The sequence below is a fragment of the Moschus berezovskii genome, chromosome 20 (genome assembly GCF_049115385.1).
Source record: "Moschus berezovskii isolate FMDL1 chromosome 20, NW_MosBer_1.0, whole genome shotgun sequence".
NCBI lineage: Eukaryota > Metazoa > Chordata > Mammalia > Artiodactyla > Moschidae > Moschus > Moschus berezovskii.
The window spans coordinates 57,198,901-57,224,216 of NC_142479.1; the positions used below are offsets into that span (position 1 = coordinate 57,198,901).

Sequence of the window (25,316 nt, forward strand, 5' to 3'; positions counted from 1 at the left end):
CAGGTCAAAAACCCTAGAAGTGACTATGCTGGTAGGAAGCCCTTGCTCCATAAGAAATATTATTTCTAGAGTCCTCCATAATTTAAGGTGTTTTTCCTTCATTTCTAGAAAATTTTTTTAAATTTCATAGTTTAAACTACCCAATTAAAGACAAAAATAGGACAGTTCCTTGATTTTGGAGCCAAAGAAGAAGAAATAAACATAAAAGGAACTGGTGAAAGTCATAGTCCCATCACGTGGTCCCACGTGTATCCTAGGATCATAGCCTTTGCTACAGTGTATGTAATCATCTGTTTGTCAGTCTCCTAGGTTGTCAACAACTTGAAAGCAGTGACCACACTATATTGTCATTGTTATCCCTGTGCCTGACAGAGTGCCTAATATTTACCAGGTATTTAATAAATGTTTGTTGAATAAATAAATAACATTTTATTTATATATCAAAAAAAAGGAAAAAATTAATTTTTTTGGAACAAAGTTTTTTATTCCGAAATACTAGAATAGATTTTCTTCTTAGTTCTTTAAAACAAATAAGGAAAAGGAAAACCAAGAAGAAACAGGAAGAAAGGAAAGAAAATCTGTCTTTAAGGTAACTCCACCCAAGAATCACTAGCATATTTTTGCAGAATATTATAAAGCTAATTATCACAACTAACATCTGTTGGGTTGCTAGGCATCTGTGATTGGCATTTATCATTTAATCCTCATAGTAATCTTACGTGATCGACTTATTACCCCATTTTACAAATGAGGAAACTGAGGCACAGAGAAGTTATATAACTTGTTCTAAGTCATCAAACTAGTAAGCAGAACTGGAATTTGTACTCAGTTCTGACTCAAAGCCTGTGTTTAACCTGTATGGGAAAAAAAATGAGGGGTTAAAATTATCTGTTATGTTAACCTCAATTGTGAGAGCACTAAATATAGAACTACCTTTTCAAACTTCATCTATCCATCTGAGAAAGCCTCTATGAGAATTGTACTTTCTCTTTTTCTTTCTTTTCCCTAATTATCTCCCACGATCAAATATTTAATTAGCCTATGGTCACTGAGATTTTAAGCAATGTTGCAGGCAAATCAGTAAAACTGATGGAGTAAGGACATCTGAAAATTCATCCCTCCATAAAAGTAACGACAACAAAACTGACCAAAAAATGGTCTGAATCAACTTTTCCTGAACTCTGGAAATTTAACCAACAGGCTTGCAGCAAACCAGGGAACCATTTATTCAAGGAAAACAAATTAATTTCTGTAAGAACAATGAGATCTGTGTTGCCCCATTTTACAAATGAGGAAACTTCACTTGTTCCAGACCTTTGCTCTCCATGCCTTGATAAATAGCCCACATCTCTGGTACCAGAAGAAGCAGAATGGACTGGGAGGGCCTTCAAAGCCTCACTTCCAAAGCACTATCATTATTTTACACGTTTGGTGGTTCCCTGGAGGACCTTACTTGAAAGGTTTGCCTTTGACCTGACTGGAAGCTACCTAATGTAAAAGGCCTCTTCTCAGATGGTATTTTTGGAAAATATTTTCAGGTAAATATTTTAACAAGACAGTTGTATGAGGCCGTGGATAACAGTTTGAGGCAAAACAGCCTAACCAAAAAGCTTAAAAAGAAAAGCTGAGGGACTTCCCTGGTGGCTCATTGGTAAAGAATTCACCTACCAAACCAGGAGACAAGGGTTCGATCCCTGGTCCAGGAAGATCCCACAAGCGTGGGCAACTAAGGTGTGGCAACTAAGCCCCTGTGCTACAACTATTTAGCCTATGCTCTAGAACCTGGGAGCTGCAACTACTGAAGCCCATTCACCCTAGAGCCAGTGCTCTGCAACAAGAGAACCCACGGCAAGGAGAAACCCGCGCACCACAACTGGAGAGCAGCTCCTTTTCTCTGCAACTAGAGAAAAGCCTTCACAGCAAAGACGACCCACAGCCAAAAATAAAGAAAGAAAGAAAAGCTGAGGAATGAGATGCCCACAGAGCCTGTAATGTTCCAACACATTCCTGGGAAACTAGAAGACCACAAGACATATTCTTGGGAATCTAAAAATAACCATTAGCCTTAAAGAGTTCAGCAAAGTTACAAAATGTAAGAAAAATATACAAAAATTAGTTATATTTCTATACAACAGTAATGAATGCTACAAACAAGAAATTAAGAAAACAATTCCATGAGTAACAGCATCAAAGCAAATAAAATACTTGGGAAAAATTTTAACCAAGTAAGTGCAAGATTCACACTGCAAAGTGTGAAACATTGTTGAAAGAAATTAAAGAAGGTCTAAATAAAATGTAAAGACATGCTGTGTTTGTGGGTAGGAAAGAAACATTATTAAAATTTCACCACTTCCAAAATTGACCTATGGTTTCAGGGCAATGTCTATCAAAATCCCAGCTGACTTCTTTCTGGAAATTGCCAACCTAATTCTAAAATTTATATGGCAATTCAAGGAAAAAGAAAAACCGAAACAATGTTGGTGGTATCAAAGGCAGCTTAAGGCTACTGCAATCACAGTGTGGGGCTGGCATAAGAATAGACATATTAAATCAATGGAACAGAATTGACAGTACAGAAATAAAGCCTTATATTTATGGTCTATTGATTTTCAACATGGGTGCCAAAGCAACTCAATGTGGAAAGAGTAGTCTTTTCAAATGGTGCTGGGACAACTGTACATCCATACACGAAATAATGAAGCTGGACTCTTACACGTCACACCATATGAGAAAATTAACTCCAAATGGATCAAATATCCAAAAGTAAGAGCTAAAGCTATAAAACTCTTGGAAGAGAACAAATGGGTAAATTTGTATGATCTTGCATTGTGTATGTGCTTTGTTCAGTTACTCAGTCAGGTCTGATTCTTTTTTGACCCCATAGACTGTAGCCCACCAGGCTTCTCTGTCCATGGAATTTTCCAAGAATAATAGAGTGGGTTGTCACTTCCTACTCCAGGGGATCTTCCTGATCCAGGGATCAAATCCACATCTCTTGCATCTCCTGCATTGGTAGGCAGATTCTTTACCGCTACGCTACCTGATACCCAATCAGAGGAAAAATAGATGAACTGGACTTTACAAAAATTAAAATGTTTGTTCTTCAGAAGACACTATCAAGAAAGTGATAAAAGATAGGACTTCCCTGGATGTTCAGTGGTTAAGACTCTACACTTCCAATGCAGGAGACACAGGTTCAATCCCTGGTCCAGGAAGATTCCACATACCCCTGTGGGCAAATAAGCCCCTGTGCCACAACTACTGAGCCCACGCTCTAGAGCCCCAACTACTGAAGCCTGCATGTTCTAGGGCCCCCGACCCACAACTAATGAGCCCCTGTGCCACAACTACTGAAACCTTTGCGCCCTAGAGCTTATGCTCCATGAGAGAAGCCTCGGCAATGAGAAGCCTGTGCACTGCAGCTGGAGAGCAGCCAGTCACTGCAACTAGAGACAGTCTGTGTGCAGCAACGAAGACCCAGCATAGCCAAAAACAAATAAATAATAAGTAAATAGAGCAGTGTGTACACGCCAAAAAAAAAAAAAAAAATGTGAGTGTCACGTGTTTGGTTAAGCACAGTTCCTCAAACTTTGAGGAGCTGAAAAACAAACTTTTGGCATTAAAACCTATCAGATCACTGATGGGCTCCTGTGGCAGTGAATTCCTTCACTTTTGCATCTTCTCCTGTCCACTTTTTCCTAGTCATCACGAATGACTATATATAAAAATAGAATGTTATAAAGCAATAGGTAGCCAAAACAATTTGGCAAAGTTTGTTATCTTTCTCCAGAATTATCTCAATTCTCCAGCCCTTCACTTTTTCTTAATAGCTTGGTTCCGTGAGCTCACTGTCTTTTCTTTACTAAGCAGCCCTTTTCTGAGATTAACATCCTTGTGTTCCTCCCTAGTGAAATAAAAATGTGCGGCCACTCTAAGTTACCCTGTTTCTTCCTCCTGTCTTTCGTGCAGCCTTTTGTTCACTAAACTTGTGTCTGGGCAAAGGGGAGAATGAGTCAACAACTCAATGTGGGGGCTCCTACAGCACCTACTTTCCCACAAACCAAAGGACAAATGGTTTTAGATTCACAGTGGACACTGTACTACAGATCATTTCCATTTTGGCCTGATTCCCTCATTTTACACATAAAAGGTATGCTGACTTCTAGTCCATTACCTTTTTGATTCATGATTCCATTTTGGCCTGATTCCCTCATTTTACACATAAAAGGTATGCTGACTTCTAGTCCATTACCTTTTTGATTCATGAGCTTATCTTTATGGAACAAAACATGGGAACAGTTTTTTCTTTTTTTGGCAACTTTAAAAAAGAAGTTTTATTTGAATAATTTCAAACTTATAAAATGTTACAAAAACAAACAGATCAAGGAATATGTGTATATTTTTACCCAGATTCCCCTAGGCAATATCTTTTATTAGCCTCAAAGACCATCTCAAAGTTTAAGGAATGTTGTCCTAAATGGTTTTGAAAAATATATCTTATTTGAAGAATAGAGCTCAAATGTTTTCGCATCAGCCTTCTGCTGTAGAACACAAAATAAGGGAACATTTCTTACCTGTTATTTTTTTCTCCAAATTCTTCTATACAGGTCCAGACAGATGGGCTACGTTTCCTTTCTATTAACTGAGGAGACACAGAAGAATTGAGGACTGAAGCTTGTCATCACTGTCCTGAGTGTACTGAAATCCTAACAGCTTTAGCTGAAAAAATGTCCAAAGCAGGCAGTGAAAACAGATTTCAAATAGGACAAACTCCACAACTATCTATGCTAGAATCCCAAGGTAGGCAGGGCAAACTGGTTCCTTGGAGGAAGGTAGTCAAAGAAATGAGCAGAGTGACCTGGACCCTGTTCCAACATATTTGAAGTACTTGGGGATGGGCTGACCCCCTTTCCTTCATTCATCTACATAGGTCCATGAGCCATGAGAACATGACTCCCCACGTAAGGCTCCTCAATACAAGACCTCCAGCTGCACCACGTAAACCCTGTCTTGGGGTGGGGTGGGGGCAGCCTAAAGAATTTGAAGTGGTGAATCTGTCTTTCTGTCCAAGTTCTGAGACTAGCCTTGAAGAAGAGTCCCTGGCAGTGAGGAACAGAGAAAGAAACAAGGGAATCGGGCAGACCTGAGTTTGAATTCTGATTGTCACTTTCTGGTACAGTGACTTGAATAACGAACATCTCTGTCTTGCTTAGTACCATTTACCTCATGAGGCAGTTTGAGGATTAAGGGAAAGAGCATGTGCAAAGCACCCAGCACAGACTGGGCACAGAGTAGGTGCTCAGAAGTGATGATGTCATATTTGCTGGGGATGCCCAGAGGCGGCCTTGCCAAGAGCTCCAGAAGCGTGGAATTATCGCAGGGAAACCAGAGCTCTCTGCTCTAAAGGCGCTATTCAGGTTAAAAGCCAACTTCAAGATGCAAGGTACACAAAGCCAAACTGTCATCGTTTAGTTCTTACTGCAAGGAAATGAAGAGTTGCGTAGAAAATTACTTGCAAAGCTCATAAGCGGTTTTCTCTCTTATTAACAGTGTGAATCTAGGCAAGTTATCCAATGTCTCTGAGTTTCAATTTCCTCATCCCCAAAATGGGGATAATAAGAGTTGTTGGGAGAATAAAAGTGTGAAGTACTATGTATTCAGTATTTACCATGTATCAAGCACTATGGTAAAAGCTTCAGGCATACTATCTTACTTGTATAGTAAGTATAGTGCCTGGAACATAATAAGTACCTAGGAGATGTAGGTATTAAAGAAATGTTATAGGGCAGAGGAAGAATTACTATGCTTTTGACAGAGAGAAGAACCGTTGTAATATAGGTGGTAAGAATAAGATGCAGTTGGGAGAAGAAAAGTAGAGTAGTTGCTAGGTGTGACAATCTCAAATTTTTGAACTATTACAGAAAAAAAAAAAACCACAACCAGCCACCCCAAATCATCCCAGAGGACAGACCCAAGTGAGTTCTTTTTCATTTTTAATGTTGATGCCTTTCTGAATCTGAGAAGCTGCCAGGATTCCAGTACATACCAAAAAGTGATGACAACACCCTTCAGGGCGCTAACTTTTGTGTGTACACAGCTATCTAAAGAAAACCAAGGTCAGCTGACTGGGAGGCTTGGTGACCACAGCTCAATTTGCCTTCATGGTATGCCCACATCCATCTCATCAATATTCTCAACCGTGGGGTAAATAATTCAATAGGGATAAGGCTTTGGTTTTCCTCTAATTCTCTCATAATGCTTATGTTCTTGGTACAATATTGATGTACCACAGACAAGCCAGCATGTGAACATGCTCTGTCTGGATAATTATATAGCCTTTCTACATTGTACAGTCCTTCAGTTTCTAAAATCATGGAGCTTGTATTGTTAAAAACAATGAAGTGACTGAAAGAATTAAAAAAAAAAATAAGCCATCAGTCTGGACCTGTGTAGGTGAATGAAGGAGAAGCACTTTAAAGTCAGAAAAAATAGTATACTTAACATTTAGGATTATCAACCACTGCTGGTTTTCCATAGTACATTTCATTCCTGATTTCATCTGAAAGAGATATGATTATTACTGCCATTTACAAAGTTGTACTTAATTTTAAAAGCCCTTGGTTCAACTTTGAGGTGGATTTCAGATTCAGAATAGACTACCACACTGCTAACCTGTTTATCTGGTGTTTGTCAATAACATACAGGCTTCATTTAAGAAACCTACTGTTATAGTTGGGCTTCCCTGGTGGCTCAGAGGTTAAAGCATCTGCCTGCAATGTGGGAGACCTGGGTTCGATCCCTGGGTCGGGAAGATTCCCTGGAGAAGGAAATGGCAGCCCACTCCAGTATTCTTGCCTGGAGAATCTCATGGATGGAGGGGCCTGGTGGGCTACAGTCCACGGGGTCACAAAGAGTTGGACATGACTGAGTGACTTCACTTCACTTCACTGTTATAATTACCTGAAAGCCAGTTGATGAATCAAGTTTTTGTAGGGCCTGAACCTTATCTACTTTGGGAAGTTCTAATAAAAGCACACAAAGATAAGAATACAGAAATTGCTAGGACCACTCCCAAGACCTTGGAAGGGACTTATGCAAGTAAGGAGCCCTGAAGCTTAAGCTTCATTTAATACATGATAAATCCACCTCAACTGGGGCCCTTTACCAAACTTACTTAATGCAAGGGAAAATATCATTTCAACTTATAAACACCCTAGTCATTATAGGTAATAAAATGACTTAACTCGAGGGGTAGCATCTTCTCTTGGCATCTTGCCTTTGGAAAGAGATGCAATCAAGTTTATATCTCACCATGCCAAATGTTGCCTGAAGCAAATTAGCTTTGTCTAGTAGAAAGACTTGGCCCAAAACAAAGAGCCCTACCCCCAACACAAACTTACTATATTGTGACAATCTTTTGATGGTAAAACTTTGAATGAGTTTTAGGAGTACAGTATTATTTCCAAAACCAGATAGCTCGGATTCTTTCATTACCTTTTCCTGTCATTTATGCTAAACACAGAAATTCAAAAGGAACAAGTTGGTGTCTCTTCCCTTAAGAATCTTTTCTGACCCACCACCTGTTTTCTACTTTGTTGCCCCTGCCCACCTTGTTACCCTGCTGCATAGATGTTAGCATGGCTCTCATATATTTTCCCATCAACATCCATCTTCTTCTTTCCAATGTGGAAGCTTCTTGGGGACAAAGTCCTTGTCCTATTCTTCTTTATGTCCCCAACACAGCACTTAGAACAGTGCTGACACACAGTGGGCATGGCACTCTATAAACGTTTCTGAATGAATTAATTTTTGTCAACTGTGATTCCACAATTTATTTTCCTGTTGCCTGCATAACCACAGTGAAACTCTGATTCTTATTAGGGACTCTTGGCATTATAAAATGTTTAGAAAAGGTGGTGAGTTTAAGACATTGTATTGACGCTACTGAAACCTCCTGGCGGAGGGACCTTAGGAGCCTGCTCTCTGGCCTCTGGCCAAAGAAAAACTGACTCTGGGTACTCTTTCCCCAAAGTAGGGATCAGGGACGGGGGTGGGGGGGGAGGCCACCCAAGATAGGGATCTGTAGCTCTGGACACACCCTCAACACCTTCATTAACTGGAAAGGAACTGTGTGAAACTGGATTTCTGAACCACAAGACAGTAAGAGAGTCTTTACCAAAGCCAGGCATAGACAAGTCTCTTTACCTTGACTCGAAAATCCCCTTCTGGCCATGGAATGTACTCACTTTGATTTGCTTGTGTCACAGAGAAATCACAGAATTTTTGAGCAGAAGGGGTGTAAAACCCACACTTGTTATTGACAAATAGTCAGGAAAAGTCTATAGCATTAGGCTACAGCAATATATTTTCTTTATGTTTTTCACACTACAGCTGAACAAAAATATCATCTTTTTCCATAACTGAAAGGTTCCTACTGGCCACAGATAATTCACTTCAGAGGCATACTTTTTGAAAAACAAGTATCTAGGTGATGGGGGAGAGCCCTGTGGTGGATGTTCAGGAATTCCTTTTCATTTACCATTTAAAAGAAGCTAATGGTTGAGGAAGCATCCACACCTTTTGTTCCATGAAGATATTTGTGCTAAACTTAGATCTTTGCAGCTTTGCATTGCATAGATTTTAAGCAGTTAGGAACTTTGCACATGAGCAGGAATCAAAGTTAAATTCAAAAATGGAACTTCAAGGATCCTTCCCATATTGGAGCAGCATCAGTGGGATTCCATGACAGTGCTAATTTGAATGATTTTGCTTGGTGCCTTTTATTGCCTGTGCCAAAGATCAGTACTATGGAAACCAGACCGGTTCATACATAGGAGTTAGACAAGTCTCTTGACCTCTTTGTACCTTAGTTTCCTCATTTGAGAAAAAAAAAAGGATCTCAAGACATACTTTTCAGGATTCATACTAGGCTTATACCAGGTAACCAATAACTGTATGATGTTTTTACACATAGTTTTATACATGTATTCATCTTCTATTTCACTTACAACTTGTGTAAAAACTGCATTCCATGCCAGGCCTGAAATGTTCCAAAACTCAGTTCTGTGAGTAAATTGCAACCAAGATTTCTACAAAAAAAGACACAAGCAAAAGAAGAAGAAAAATATATATTCTTTCAAAACACTTATCCTTTGGCAGTACATTTAATTTATATATGATGAAAATAACATCAGTACTCCCTCCACACACTAAAGAAATCTCAATGTGGAAGATAATATGATTTACACTTTAATGAGTATATATGTGGTGCATTTAGTAAATGCTCAATAAATGCTTATGTTATCTTTATTTCTCTAGAAAAACAGCACTATTGCCATTTGAGACTGGATAATTCTATCTTGTGCTGGGGCTCTCCTGTACACTGTTGAATGTTTAGCTGCATCTCTGGCTTCTGTCCACTAGATGCCAGTAGCACCTACAGTTCTAACAACCAAAAATGTCTCCAGACATTGCCAAATGTCACTGCATGCAAAATCACCCTGGTCAGGAACCACTGTTCTATAACAATTCACTCTAATCTGTGTAATAATTCTCACACTCATCTTTGCCAGAGACAAAAAAGACTTGTTATATAATTTTAATAATATTTCAAAATGAGTAACAAATTGATTTGATAAAAATTAAGTTTTCTAAAAATTCCAAATATAATGAAGTTATATTTGTAACTTACATAAACTGCAAAAAAGGAAGTGGTTCAAATGAACGCCTTTCAATAGACTGTATTTTATTGCAGGATAAATCTCTAGGAAAAGTAAAAGGAAAATATTGCCTCAATTAGCTATTAGATATCTATTTAATAGGAATAACTAGTAGAGGTTAGAATGACAATAACAAATATGTAGCTTTGGTCTAAACTCCAAACCTTAGGAATTGTTATTTGAACCTTCCAGAGTCCCTAACCCTGCCTTCACCTCTCTCAAGAAACCTCTATAAATAAAATATGTAACTACAGAACATTTTTTAAGTTTATATCACAATCACCTGGAAGGCAGCTATCACTATGGACTGTTAGTTGCTCAGTCGTGTCCAGCTCTTCGTGACCCCATGGACTGTAGCCCGCCAGGCTTCTCTGTCCATGGAATTCTCCAGGCAAGAATACTGGAGTGGATTGCCATTCCCTTCTCCAGAGGAACTTCCTAACCCAGGGATCGAACTCTGGTCTCCTGCCTCACAGGCAGATTCTTTACCATTTGAACTACAACTATAGATCTTGATAGATTTTGGAGGTAATCTTTCCTGACAGCAGAATTGATTAGATTTCCACCTTTTGCAGTCTCTTCAAATTATAGATTATGAGCTCAAAGATTTTATTCTCCAATTACAATTTCTAATATTAAAAGGAATTTTCTTATATTTATACACCTCCCAATTTAGTTCTGTTTTTCTAGGCCAATTCAGTACTAGCAGAAGTAAAAGATATATTTTCATACAACCTGAAAGGAAGTTACTCCCCTCATTGATATGTAACTTTACCTAGTTCAGTATTATACTTTCTATCATATTGGTTTTTCTTTGAAAATACCCACTCTTGACTATAGCTGACTCTCCTGTTTCCATTGATATCAGCTTGTGTTTCATTTCACCTGGATAGGTATAACTGTCTTCTGACTGGTGTTTCTATCTCTGCTCTCTCCATTCCTAAGCCAGCCTCTACACGATCATTAGTTTAACTCTCCAGAAAATGAAAGTTGCTCAGTTGTGTCCAACTCTTTGCTAACCCATGGACTGTAGCCTGCTAGGCTCCTCAGGCCATGGCATTCTCTAGGCCAGAATACTGGAGTGGGTAGCCATTCCCTTCTCCAGGGGCTCTTCCCAACCCAGGGATCGAACCAAGGTCTCCCGCATTGCAGGCGGATTCTTTACCATCTGAGCCGATTTCCAGAAGTAGTCCTTAAATACCAGCACCATTTGTGAATTTATTGAAGCTACAAATACTCAGCCCTACTGTGGACTGATTGAATCATTAACTACAGAGTTGGACCTTGAGCTTGTGTTTCAACAAGCCCTCCAAGTGACTGATTCTGCTGCAGGCTCAAGTCTGTCCTAGAGCACTGCTGTGGTAACATGGTCGCTTGGCATGATATTCTGGGCTTGGCCCCCAATGCCCTTGATAACCTGGCTCTCATCTCCTACTCTCCCCACTGGAACGCTATGGGTACTCAAAGTGTTTTTCCTGTGTTTTGTCTTTCTCCCAATTTCCTTTTGCAAGCTTATTCTTCCCAAGATGTCTATCTGATGATACCAATGGCCCTTCAAGGTTCCGTTTGAACAGCATTGCTTTGGAAACATCTTCCCTGATCCAGTTAGAAGTCTTTCTTTCCTTCTTCTATGCTCCAACACCAACTTACAGCTCTCATTACCCTTAGTCATTTCTTTTTTTTAAAAAAGAAAGCTATTTTTGCATCCCATTTTCTCTCAGCGTAAAACTCCTTGAATGTATGGGTTAGATCCTGTTTATGCACATTGTCTATGGTGTTTGCAGCAAACGCATGGACATAAAGCAAACTCAAATATTTATAAAATCAACAAATAGGGAGTGAATAAGGAGAAAATGACTGTTTTAAAAGAAATGTAGCTTTATTACTTCATGGCTCCCTCTTCTGCCTCCACTGCACTTTGACTTTGTCATTATGGTTTGAGTTTCTATGTTTATTTTCTCTTTATTGCTAGAATGAATCCTATCTTAACCACCTTTGTGTTTCCAATACTAGGCTTAGCATATTCCTTTTTAGCTTTTTTATTGATTGGCATTTTTTAAAAAGAATGAGCATATGGATGCTAACATGAAATAATCAGCTTATAAAGTATTTCACAGAAGTAATGAAGGGCCTAATCCACTGAGTAGTTACCTTTGTTTTTCTCCAAACTGTGTTTGTAAGGTTTGGAGCCCAGATGGCAGAAAAGAAAATGGTTGCCCCTAAGGCTTTGAAGGTTTGATAATTAAAGAACTATTGTTAGGGTGAGGTGAGATTCTTTATATACTCATCTCCCTTAACTCTTTTATATTTGCAAAAATAATCTACTTGTTAAACAGCATCATAAATTGGCTTAATAAGGGTTAATAATATACACATGTTGGATGCCATGGACAAAGGACAAAAATTGAGCTTTTAAAGCAAAGAACACGGTATCTCCTTATCCCTAAATAAACAAAAACAGTATGCAAGCATTTCTTCTTGGATAAAGAAGCTATAGAGGGCATTCCCTGGAGGTCCAGTGGTTAGGACTCAGCACTTCCACTGCCAGGGGCCTGGATTCAATCCCTGGTAGAGGAACTAAGATCCTGCAAGCCACACAGTGTGGCCAAAAAACAGAGGCTGGAGAGATTTTTGTTTTGTACTTAGTGAAGTTAGGGGCATTTCTGATATGCTTATTTAGTGTAAACATTTCTAAGTATACCACTTATACATCATCTTTAACATTTTTAAGATTTTTAATTTCATGCAATTCCTGCATGATATCCTTAACAACAGTCTGTTCTTTTGATAACTTAATGTGTTCTTGACAAAGTACTGTTTACATAGTTCATCTGCTTAAATATTTAACATTTTAGTGTTCAGTTCAGTTCAGTTGCTCAGTCGTGTCCAACGCTTTGCGACCCCATGAATCACAGCACGACAGGCCTCCCTGTCCATCACCAACTACCGGAGTTCACTCAAACTCATGTCCATCGAGTCGGTGATGCCATCGAGCCATCTCATTCTCGGTTGTCCCCTTCTCCTCCTGCCCCCAATCCCTCCCAGCATCAGAGTCTTTTCCAGTGAGTCAACTCGTCTCATGAGGCAGCCAAAGTATTGGAGTTTCAGCTTTAGCATCAGTCCTTCCAATGAACATCCAGGATTGACCTCCTTTAGAATGGACTGGTTGGATCTCCTTGCAGTCCAAGGGACTCTCAAGAGTCTGCTCCAGCACCACAGTTCAAAAGCATCAATTTTTCGGCGATCAGCTTTCTTCACAGTCCGATTCTCACATCCATACATGACCGCTGGAAAAACCATAGCTTTGACTAGACGGACCTTTGTTGGCAAAGTAATGTCTCTGCTTTTTAATATGCTATTTAGGTTGGTCATAACTTTCCTTCCAAGGAGTAAGCGTCTTTTAATTTCATGGCTGCAATCAGCATCCGCAGTGATTTTGGAGCCCAAAAAAATAAAGTCTGACACTGTTTCCACTGTTTCCCCATCTATTTCCCATGAAGTAATGGGACCAGAACATCTGGGAGTTCACGGTTCACATATTGCTGAAGCCTGGCTTGGAGAATTTTGAGCATGACTTCACTAGCATGTGAGATGAGTGCAATTGTGCGGTAGTTTGAGCATTCTTTGGCATTGCCTTTCTTTGGGATTGGAATGAAGACTGACTTTTTCCAGTCCTGTGGCCACTGCTGAGTTTTCCAAATTTGCTGGCATATTGAGTGCAGCACTTTCACAGCATCATCTTTCAGGATTTGAAATAGCTTAACTGGAATTCCATCACCTCCACTAGCTTTGTTCGTAGTAATGCTTTCTAAGGCCCACTTGACTTCACATTCCAAGATGTCTGGCTCTAGGTGAGTGATCACATTATCGTGACTATCTTGGTCATGAAGATCTTTTTTGTACAGTTCTTCTGTGTATTCTTGCCACCTCTTCTTAATATCTTCTGCTTCTGTTAGGTCCATACCATTTCTGTCCTTTATTGAGCCCATCTTTGCATGAAATGTTCCCTTGGTATCTCTAATTTTCTTGAAGAGATCTCTTGTTTTTCCCATTCTGTTGTTTTCCTCTATTTCTTTGCATTGATCACTGAGGAAGGCTTTCTTATCTCTCCTTGCTATTCTTTGGAACTCTGCATTCAGATGCTTATATCTTTCCTTTTCTCCTTTGCTTTTTGCTTCTCTTCTTTTCACAGCTATTTGTAAGGCCTCCTCAGACAGCCATTTTGCTTTTTTGCATTTCTTTTCCATGGGAATGGTCTTGGTCCCTGTCTCCTGTACAGTGTCACGAACCTCCACCCAGAGTTCATCAGGCACTCTATCTATCAGATCTAGTCCCTTAAATCTATTTCTCACTTCCACTGTATAATCATAAGGGATTTGATTTAGGTCATATCTGAATGGTCTAGTGGTTTTCCCCACTTTCTTCAATTTCAGTCTGAATTTGGCAATAAGGAGTTCATGATCTGAGCCACAGTCTGCTCCTGGTCTTGTTTTTGCTAACTGTATAGAGCTTCTCCATCTTTGGCTGCAAAGAATATAATCAGTTTTATTTCGGTGTTGACCATATGGTGATGTCCATGTGTAGAGTCTTCTCTTGTGTTGTTGGAAGAGAGTGTTTGCTATGACCAGTGCATTCTCTTGACAAAACTCTACCAGCCTTTGCCCTGCTTCATTTCGTGCTCCAAGACCAAATTTGCCTGTTAATCCAGGTGTTTCTTGACATCCTACTTTTGCATTCCAGTCCCCTATACTGAAAAGGACATCTTTTTGGGTGTTAGTTCTAAAAGGTCTTGAAAAGGCAGAGGCACCAGAGATCAAATTGCCAACATCCGCTGGATCATGGAGAAAGCAAGAGAGTTCCAGAAGAGCATCTATTTCTGCTTCATTGACTATGCCAAAGCCTTCGACTGTGTGGATCACAATAAACTGTGGAACATTCTGAAAGAGATGGGAATACCAGACCACCTGACCTGCCTCTTGAGAAACCTGTATGCAGGTCAAGAAGCAACAGTCAGAACTGTACATGGAACAACAGACTGGTTCCAAATAGGAAAAGGAGTGCATCAAGGCTGTATATTGTCACCTTGCTTATTTAACTTATATGCAGAGTACATCATGAGGAACGCTGGGCTGGAAGAAGCACAAGCTGGAATCAAGATTGCTGGGAGAAATATCAATAATCTCAGATATGCAGATGACACTACCCTTATGGCAGAAAGTGAAGAAGAACTAAAAAGCCTCTTGATGAAAGTGAAAGAGGAAAGTGAAAAGGTTGGCTTGAAGCTCAACATTCAGAAAACAAAGATCATGGCATCTGGTCCCATCACTTCATGGGAAATAGATGGAAAAACAGTGGAAACAGTGTCAGACTTTATTTTTTTGGGCTCCAAAATCACTGCGGATGCTGATTGCAGCCATGAAATTAAAAGACGCTTACTCCTTGGAAGGAAAGTTATGACCAACCTTGATAGTATATTAAAAAGCAGAGACATTACTTTGCCAACCAAGGTCTGTCTAGTCAAGGCAATGGTTTTTCCCGTGGTCATGTATGGATGTGAGAGTTGGACTGTGAAGAAAGCTGATCGCCGAAGAATCGATGCTTTTGAACTGTGGTGTTGGAGAAGACTCTTGAGAGTCCCTTATACTGCAAGGAGATCCAACCAGACCATTCTAGGGGAGATCGATCCTGGGTGTTCATTGGAGGGACTGATGCTGAAGCTGAAACTGCAATACTTTGGCCACCTCATGCGACGAGTTGACTCACTGGAAAAGACTCTGATGCTGGGAAAGGTTGGAGGCGGGAGAAGAAGGGGATAACCGAGAATGAGATGGCTGGATGGCATCACCGACTCTGTGGACATGAGTTTGAGTGAGCTCCGGGAGTTGGTGATGGACAGGGAGGCCTGGCGTTCTGTGATTCATGGGGTCGCGGAGAGTCGGACACGACTGAGCGACTGAACTGAACTGAACTGAACTGATGGGACCAGATGCCATGATCTTTGTTTTCTGAATGTTGAGCTTCAAGCCAACTTTTCCACTCTCCTCTTTCACGTTCATCAAGAGGCTTTTTAGTTCCTCTTCACTTTCGGCCATAAGGGTGGTGTCATCTGCATATCTGAGATTATTGATATTTCTCCTGGCAATCTTGATTCCAGCTTGTGCTTCTTCCAGCCCAGCGTTCCTCATGATGTACTCTGCATATAAGTTAAATAAGCAGGGTGACAATATACAACCTTGACGTACTCCTTTTCCTATTTGGAACCAGTCTGTTGTTCCATGTCCAGTTCTAACTGTTGCTTCCTGACCTGCATACAGGTTTCTCAAGAGGCAGGTCAGGTGGTCTGGTATTCCCATCTCTTTCAGAATGTTCCACAGTTTATTGTGATCCACACAGTCAAAGGCTTTGGCATAATCAATGAAGCAGAAATAGATGTTTTTCTGGAACTCTCTTGCTTTCTCCATGATCCAGCGGATGTTGGCAATTTGATCTCTGGTGCCTCTGCCTTTTCTAAAACCTGCTTGAACATCTGGAAGTTCACGGTTCACGTATTGCTGAAACCTGGCTTGGAGAATTTTGAGCATGACTTCACTAGCGTGTGAGATGAGTGCAATTGTGCGGTAGTTTGAACATTCTTTGGCATTGCCTTTCTTTGGGATTGGAATGAAGACTGACCTTTTCCAGTCCTGTGGCCACTGCTGAGTTTTCCAAATTTGCTGGCATATTGAGTGCAGCACTTTCACAGCATCATCTTTCAGGATTTGAAATAACTCAACTAGAATTCCACCACCTCCACTAGCTTTATTCATAGTAATGCTTTCTAAGGCCCACTTGACTTCACATTCCAAGATGTCTGGCTCTAGGTGAGTGATCACACCATCGTGATTATCTTGGTCCTGAAGATCTTTTTTGTACAATTCTTCTGTGTATTTTTGGCACCTCTTCTTAATATCTTCTGCTTCTGTTAGATCCATACCATTTCTGTCCTTTATCGAGCCCATCTTTGCATGAAATGTTCCCTTGGTATCTCTAATTTTCTTGAAGAGATCTCTTGTCTTTCCTATTCTGTTGTTTTCCTCTAGTTCTTTGCATTGATCACTGAGGAAGGCTTTCTTATCTCTCCTTGCTATTCTTTGGAACTCTGCATTCAGATGCTTATATCTTTCCTTTTCTCCTTTGCTTTTTGCTTCTCTTCTTTTCACAGCTATTTGTAAGGCCTCCTCAGACAGCCATTTTGCTTTTTTGCATTTCTTTTCCATGGGAATGGTCTTGGTCCCTGTCTCCTGTACAATGTCACGAACCTCCGTCCAGAGTTCATCAGGCACTCTATCAATCAGATCTAGTCCCTTAAATCTATTTCTCACTTCCACTGTATAATCATAAGGGATTTGATTTAGGTCATAACTGAATGGTCTAGTGGTTTTCTCCACTTTCTTCAATTTAAGTCTGAATTTGGCAATAAGGAGCTCATGGTCTGAGCCACAGTCAGCTCCTGGTCTTGTTTTTGCTAACTGTATAGAGCTTCTCCATCTTTGGCTGCAAAGAATATAATCAATCTCATTTTGGTGTTGACCATCTGGTGAAGTCCATGTGTAGAGTCTTCTCCTGTGTTGTTGGAAGAGGGTGTTTGCTATGACCAGTGCGTTCTCTTGGCAAAACTCTGTTAGCCTTTCCCCTGCTTCATTCCGTGCTCCAAGGCCAAATTTGCCTGTTATTCCAGGTGTTTCTTGACTTCATACTTTTTCATTCCAGTCCCCTATAATGAAAAGGACATCTTTTTTGGGTGTTAGTTCTAAAAGGTCTTGTAGGTCTTCATAGAACCATTCAACTTCGGCTTCTTCAGCGTTACTAGTTGGGGCATAGGCTTGGATTACTGTAATATTGAATGGTTTGCTTTGGAAACAAGATCATTCTGTCGTTTTTGAGATTGCATCCAATTACTGCATTTCAGACTCTTTTGTTTTATCTTTCTCTCACTTTCCTTTAGCAAGATGTCTGTGTGATGATACCAATGGCCCTTCAAGGTTCTGTTTAACCAGCATTGCTTTAATAGCATCTGATCCAGTTTTAGCTTAAATTATCAAAATTAATGGCATTCACACTAATGGAAGTGCTCTATATTTTCTTTCCTGTGGGTGACAATTTGAAGTTAACTTTAATTCCTCTCATTTTACTAAAACAAGTGTTTCAAACCTTTCCCAGAAAGGCCAGGGAGTAAATATTTTAGGCTTTGAAGGCCACACAGTCTCTGTCACATATTTTTCTTTGTTTCTCTTTTTTTTTTTTCATTTACAATCCTTTAAAAATCATTTTTAACTTATGGGCTGTATAAAAATGGACCATGGGTCAGATTTGAGTCATGAACAAAATATAAGCAGATAGGATATGAACATTTAGATATAATGTTATAGACACGGGAGTCTATAACTGCTCAGATCCCATTACCACTTTTCCTCTACAACTAAAGGGTTTTTTCCTATCTATATCTTGTCTAAATAATTAAATTTAAAAAATGATTAGGAGGTATTTAATGGTAGAGATGGGCATGGGCCCTACACAGACTTGCAAAATTATAGAATTGTATGGGTAGAAGAAATTGAAGAGATTATCTAATGTGAACCCCATAGTTATTTTATAGATAAGATCTCATAAATAAATATGATTCACTAATTAACTTACAAATATTGGAGGGACAGCAAGCCTTCAAATGAGTCCTTGTGTAATTCAGTCAAAGAATTTTCACTGAGAATTCTGAAAAATGAAAAGGTTATTTCTCAATCAAAATGCAAAATAACTACAACCATTTACTACTTAGTACTCCTGTGGAAGAAGCTGGAAGAAGTGGAAGAAGCTAAGTAATGGTGCCATCTAAACACCCTAATTTTTATTTAATTTAGGGGTGCAGTGTCTGCTCTGTTTTCATTTAAACCTTTCTCCTCACATCCTTCGCTGTGTCCATCTCTCTCCATCACACACACACACACACTCCATCCACTCTTCCCACCAAATCATACAGATCATACAGTTAATGCCTGCTCTCTAGATCACAGGATTTCTGTTAGAACCCAACTCTGGGCAGCACCAACATTGCAGAGGTGTCCTTCCCTCTTCTCTTTTCCCAAACCTTATTGGGAAGTTCCACACAGAACTGTATCAGGGCTGCAAATGAAGCCATTGAATTTTTTTCCTCTAGTAAAACTTTTTTGAAAACTATTTGCATATTTTTAAAATATGCATAAAATATATACAATTGTTCAGTTTAACAATTATGAAACAAATCCCTGTGTGATACCACTCATGTCAGAAAAGAATCCGGTCAGCATCAGAGGAGTCCCTGGGCAGACCTTTCCAATCACAGCTCTCTCTCTGACTTTAGTACAGAAGAAACTCTATAAAGATATCAGAGGTCAGTTTCTCTCGCCTGCAAGAATCCCCTTCCTTGCAATATTAACAGTGGTACATCCTTTAGGAGTCTTGGGGATCTGAGCACATGCTATGTTGCCTTGTGAATATTTTCACTGAGTTCTGCATTTAAAACATTGTTTTTCACTCACAGTGTATCTTGGTCACATATTTATATTAATTCCACCTCATAGCTTGATTCTCTCATAAATTAATTCTTTACTCATAGCTTATGAGAATTAAAGTATTGCTACCTGGAAGCTCTGCAACTCAGTTATAAGGTGGTTCATACTATATAGAACAGGCATATACATTTTTAAAGGATCACTAAAACCAAAACACAGAAGACTTTATTCCCACAGAATTCCCACAAAGAACTCTTGGAGTCCTGAAAATGCTTCAAAGATCCTGACCTCAATTTGAAAGTCACCATGTTAGAAAGAAGAGCAGTGATGGACAGGGAAGGGAGAATGGTCAACAGATGGTGCTAAGACTGATTCTTTCCTCACCTCTGTTAAGTAGTGGTTTCATACTTCCATGGAAATGATTCCAAAAAGAGAAAACAAATCAATATGTCCAATGCCGTTTACAGTAACCCTTTCCATAGCTTTGAAAGTTGGAAAGAACTCTACCTCCCCACATCACATAACAAAACTGTGTACACCATAGGTGATTTACAAAAGTCACAGGAAATAATGATATAGGAAAAAGGTCAAGACAGAAGCGACTCCACAGACTGTAGCCCACCAGGTTCCTCTATCCAATGGATTCCCCAGGCATAAATACTGGAGTGAGTTGCCATTTCCTCCTCCAGGGGATCTTCCCAATCCAGGGATCGAACCTGCATCTCTTATGTCTCCTGCATTGGTAGGAGGGTTCTTTACCACTTGCTCCACCTGGGAAGGTCAAATCAATATGTCCAGCGCTGTTTACAGTAACCCTTCCCATTAACTTCGAAAGTTGGAAAGAACTCTACCTCCCCACATCACATAACAAAACTGTGTACACCATAGGTGATTTACAAAAGTCACAGGAAATAATGATATATGAAAAAGGTCGAGACAGAAGTGAAACTCGTATGTACTAGTTATAAGTCTGAACACTGATAAGGACTCAATCAGGACAGTGAACAGATGGGGCTGATCATCAACTCTTCACGGCACTGTCTTCTTTGATTGGCTGATGCCCATATCAGACTAGTTGGAGTTTGAATATCGTGGGAGGACAGAGAGTAACCAAGAATATGTGTTTTTAATTAATGGGGTTTCTTTTTGTGGATTTGTTTGGATGGCAAGATATTAAAATTTTTAATAATAATGGTAATAAATTCAACCTAGAAGTAAAGTTTAGACTGAGAATGTCAGTCACCAAAAAGTACCCCCAAAAGGAGCTTCAAATAAGCAACTAACTGAAATAAAGTCTACTGATCTGTAGAACTCCAAATATGCATTCTGACTGAGGCAAGAAATTTAAAACTATGGGGAATCAAGAGTTAAAGCCAGATCGAAAACTTTCTCACATCATGAAAATATCAAAACCAGGCATGAAGTAACATTTAAGAAACATCCATGTTTTACTTCTGACCAGGGTTCTTATCTAAGGCAATCTTCTAAGTTTCACATTCATTCTTGATTCTATATTTATAGACAATTATCCTTCTCTCCATTCTGCAACTTCTAGAAAACTGAGAGGGCTCAGTGTTTCTTTGACTCAACTATACATATAATGCAAATAGTAGGCCATTCTAGAAGTGATTTACTCGACTTTCTCTGCTTTCTTTCTTGACAAAGTACTCATCAATACTTAAAATTATACCTATTTATCTACTATACTTACTTACTGATTTTTATATATTCGTAACCCCCCTGAGAACTGGAATACTTGGTCTTTTTTGTTTTGGGACCTGTCTCCCTAGCATGTAAAACAGTTCCTGGCACATAGGAGACACTCAAAAAAATACTTATTGAATGAATTCAAAAAATGACAGGTTATCAACTATCTGACACTTATTTAAAACAAATCATTCATTTACCATCATTCATGAGGATAAGTACAAGGAAAGAAATGTCTTCTCTCCTACATTTGTGACTAAATCTTTTGAGATAAGAATCCGTTGAAAATTTCATAAAAACAATGTCCTTTTCCCTAGAAAACTGCACTGTCTTGAACACATGTAAAAATGTATGTGCAATTTCCATTTTTGGACCATCCTTTTATAGCAGAGGTCTATGAACAGCGTAGACTGAATTCAGATGGGAAACAAAATCATATCTCAGTTTTCACAATTTCTCAATAAAATCAGCATTTCCTTCCATTGGTAGTAGCTAAGTTGGTCCCCAATAGAAATCACAGATCATTTCATATCACATGTATGTTGCAGATATCTCAAAATAGCATTTATTCACATCACTACCCCGAGTTATAATATTTATTGACCTACCACTATCTTGTTATTTAATGTGCTAAGAGAAGCATATTTATTATTATATCACTGATTTTTAAACTATTCTGAAAACTAGTCAGTGTTTCGATATAGTCGGTTTCCTTTGATTTTCTATATATTTTAATGTATTATACACTTAAAAACATCATCCAAAGAACATAACCTTCTGTAGATTATACACCAAAGAGACATACATGGGGGATCAGGAGGGAGATTAAAAAATTCTGCCCTGGGGAACCACTGACACCAAGTTAGGAACCTCTGCTTATAAGGTATAAACCTCAAGCTGACTCAGAAATCTTCAAATCTTACCAGATTAATGTTACACTGTATCACTTCCCAAACACAGGCTTTTTAACAGTTATCTTTTTAAATTTATTTTTTTACAAAACATGTAATATATATTCACATGGCTCAAAATCCCAAAGATATATAGTACACAATCCAAACTTTTTCTCTTACCTCTGTCCCTTAGTCTACCATTCCCCTCTACGCCTCAGAGGAAACGAATGTTATCTATTTCTTGTGCCACATGACTTTCATTCTTCTTACAAGTTTGGGAAATAAAATCTCCAAGTTAGATACTATCATGGGAAATATAAACTACATTTTGTAGTTACGAAATCTGTAAATTTTAAAAAATTGCCTGGTTCTAGCAATTTTTTCCTTACCAATAAGATAGTCAAACTAAGGGAACATGTCTCTGAGGGTGGTCATAATCCCTATTTTCAGATTGACTGTTATATCTTTTATTAATTCAGAATTCATTTATGACTGGTCTATTCAAGTTGAATGAATGATATGACCACAAACGGTCATGAAAAATACTAGTTAATTACTTCGAATGTTTTTTTCCAAAATCACTTGTGTATCTAAGTAGACTTTTTCTACAAATCAATAAAAAATAACAATAACAGAAAAATGGACTAAGGACAGACAATTTAGAAAGACAAATGTTCAGTAAACATATACAGACATTTAAATTCATAAGTGATCAGAAAAATTCAAATTCAGATCAGACCTCTTTGATTCACCCATCAGATCAGCCAAAAAAAGAGCAGGGGAGGGGGCGGAGAATATCCAATGGCAGAAGGAATGTGGGAGAAATGAATGTCATCATGGCATGTTGACTGGAGTAGAACATGGTCAACACCAAAATCAGATTGATTATATTCTTTGCAGCCAAAGATGGAGAAGCTCTATACAGTCAGCAAAAACAAGACCGGGAGCTGACTGTGGCTCAGATCATGAACTCCTTATTGCCAAATTCAGACTGAAATTGAAGAAAGTGGGGAAAACCACTAGACCATTCAGGTATGACCTAAATCAAATCCCTTATGACTATACAGTGGAAGTGAGAAATAGATTTAAGGGACTAGATCTGATAGACAGAGTGCCTGATGAACTCTGGATGGAGGTTCGTGACACTGTACAGAAGACAGGGACCAAGACCATCCCCAAGAAAAACAAATGCAAAAAAGCAAAATGGCTGTCTGAGGAGGCCTTACAAATAGCTGTGAAAAGAAGGGAAGTGAAAAGCAAAGGAGAAAAGGAAAGATATACCCATTTCAATGCAGAGCTCCAAAGAATAGCAAGGAGAGATAAGAAAGTCTTTCTCAGTGATCAATGCAAAAAAATAGAGGAAAACAATAGAATGGGAAAGACTAGCAATCTCTTCAAGAAAATTAGAGATACCAAGGGAACATTTCATGCAAAGATGGGCTCGATAAAGGACAGAAATGGTATGGACCTAACAGAAGCAGAAGATATTAAGAAGAGGTGGCAAGAATACACAGAATTGTACAAAAAAGATCTTCAGATAATCACGATGGTGTGATCACTCACACTCACCTAGAGCCAGACATCCTGGAATGTGAAGTCAAGTGGGCCTTAGGAAGCATCACCACGAACAAAGCTAGTGGAGGTGATGGAATTCCAGTTATTTCAAATCCTGAAAGATGATGCTGTGAAAGCGCTGCACTCAATATGCCAGCAAATTCGGAAAACTCAGCAGTGGCCACAGGACTGGAAAAGATCAGTCTTCATTCCAATCCCAAAGAAAGGCAATGCCAAAGAACGCTCAAACTACCACACAATTGCACTCATCTCACACACTAGTAAAGTAATGCTCAAAATTCTCCAAGCCAGGCTTCAATAGTACGTGAACCATGGAATTCCAGACATTCAAGCTGGATTTAGACAAGGCAGAGGAACCAGAGATCAAACTGCCAACATTTGCTGGATCATTGAAAAAGCAAGAAAGTTTCAGAAAAACATCTACTTCTGCTTTATTGACTATGCCAAAGCCTTTGACTTTGCGGATCACAATAAACTGGAAAATTCTGAAAGAGATGGGCATACCAGACCACCTGACCTGCCTCTTGAGAAACCTGTATGCAGATCAGGAAGCAACAGTTAGAACTGGACATGGAACAACAGACTGGTTCCAAATAGGAAAAGGAGTATGTCAAGGCTGTATATTGTCACCCTGCTTATTTAACTTATATGCAGAGTACATCATGAGAAACCCTGGGCTGGATGAAGCACAAGCTGGAATCAAGATTGCCGGGAGATATGCAGATGACACCACCCTTATGGCAGAAAGCGAAGAACTAAAGAGCCTCTTGCTGAAAGTGAAAGAGGAGAGTGAAAAAGTTGGCTTGAAGCTCAACATTCAGAAAACTAAGATCATAGCATCTGGTCCCATCACTTCATGGGAAATAGATAGGGAAACAGTGGGAACAGTGGCTGACTTTGTTATTTTGGGCTCCAAAATCACTGCAGATGGTGACTGTAGCCATGAAATTAAAAGACGCTTACTCCTTGGAAGGAAAGTTATGACCAACCTAGATAGCATATTAAAAAGCAGAGACATTACTTTGTCACCAAAGGTCTGTCTAGTCAAGACTATGGTTTTTCCAGTAGTCATGAATGGATGTGAGAGTTAGACTATAAAGAAAGCTGAGCACAGAAGAACTGATGCTTTTGAACTGTGGTGCTGGAGAAGACTCTTGAGAGTCCCTTGGACTGCAAGGAGATCCAACCAGTCCATCCTAAAGGAAATCAATCCTGGGTGTTCATTGGAAGGACTGATGTTGAAGCTGAAACTCCAATATTTTGGCCACCTGATGCGAAGAGCTGACTCATTTGAAAAGACCCTGATGTTGGGAAAGATTGAGGGCAGGAGGAGAAGGGGATGACAGAGGATGAGATGGTTAGATGGCACCACCAACTCAATGGACATGAGTTTGGATAAACTCCAGGAGTTGGTGATGGACAGGGAGGCCTGGCATGCTGCGGTTCATGGGGTCGCAGAGTCGGATACAACTGAGCGACTGAACTGAACTGAAAAATTTATATCTACATAGTCTTCACCCCAACAGTCCCATTTCTAGAAATCTATTCTACAGAAATACCTGACCAGATTCACAAAGGTGCCTGTATGAGGATTTTCATTGCAGCAATGCATGCAACAAGAAAACTGGACGTACAAACATCCTTCAATAGGGGCATTATTAACCTGTGATACATTTATACTATGGAATATTATGCAGGAGTTGAAATGAATGGGGTAACCCTCTATGTACTAGGAATGAAAGAAATCTAAGACATCATGAAATGAAAGAGTCAAGTTGCAGGATGTTTCATTTGTGTAAAAAAGATAATAAAATCATACAACAAACCTATTCGGTTATCTGGAAATATATATGTATTCAAATATATAGGAAAGAGTCTGGAAGGATATATACTAAACT

At 39.3% G+C, this 25,316-nt stretch overlaps 1 protein-coding gene across 3 annotated transcripts in view; it reads right to left on the reverse strand.

Annotated features, from left to right (window-relative positions):
• The window catches only part of LOC129538528 (uncharacterized), a 50,938-nt gene that overhangs the window by 18,229 nt on the left and 7,393 nt on the right, over positions 1–25,316 (reverse strand). For 2 of the 3 annotated variants that reach the window (XM_088828565.1, XM_088828564.1), the window contains 3 exons: positions 18,396–18,467; positions 9,692–9,763; positions 9,009–9,089 (listed from right to left, as the gene is read on the reverse strand). In XM_088828565.1, the coding sequence (XP_088684691.1) occupies positions 9,009–9,089; positions 9,692–9,763; positions 18,396–18,467 (225 nt within the window). The remainder of the gene's footprint in view (positions 1–9,008; positions 9,090–9,691; positions 9,764–18,395; positions 18,468–25,316) is intronic. The other variant, XM_088828566.1, reaches the window with a different exon arrangement.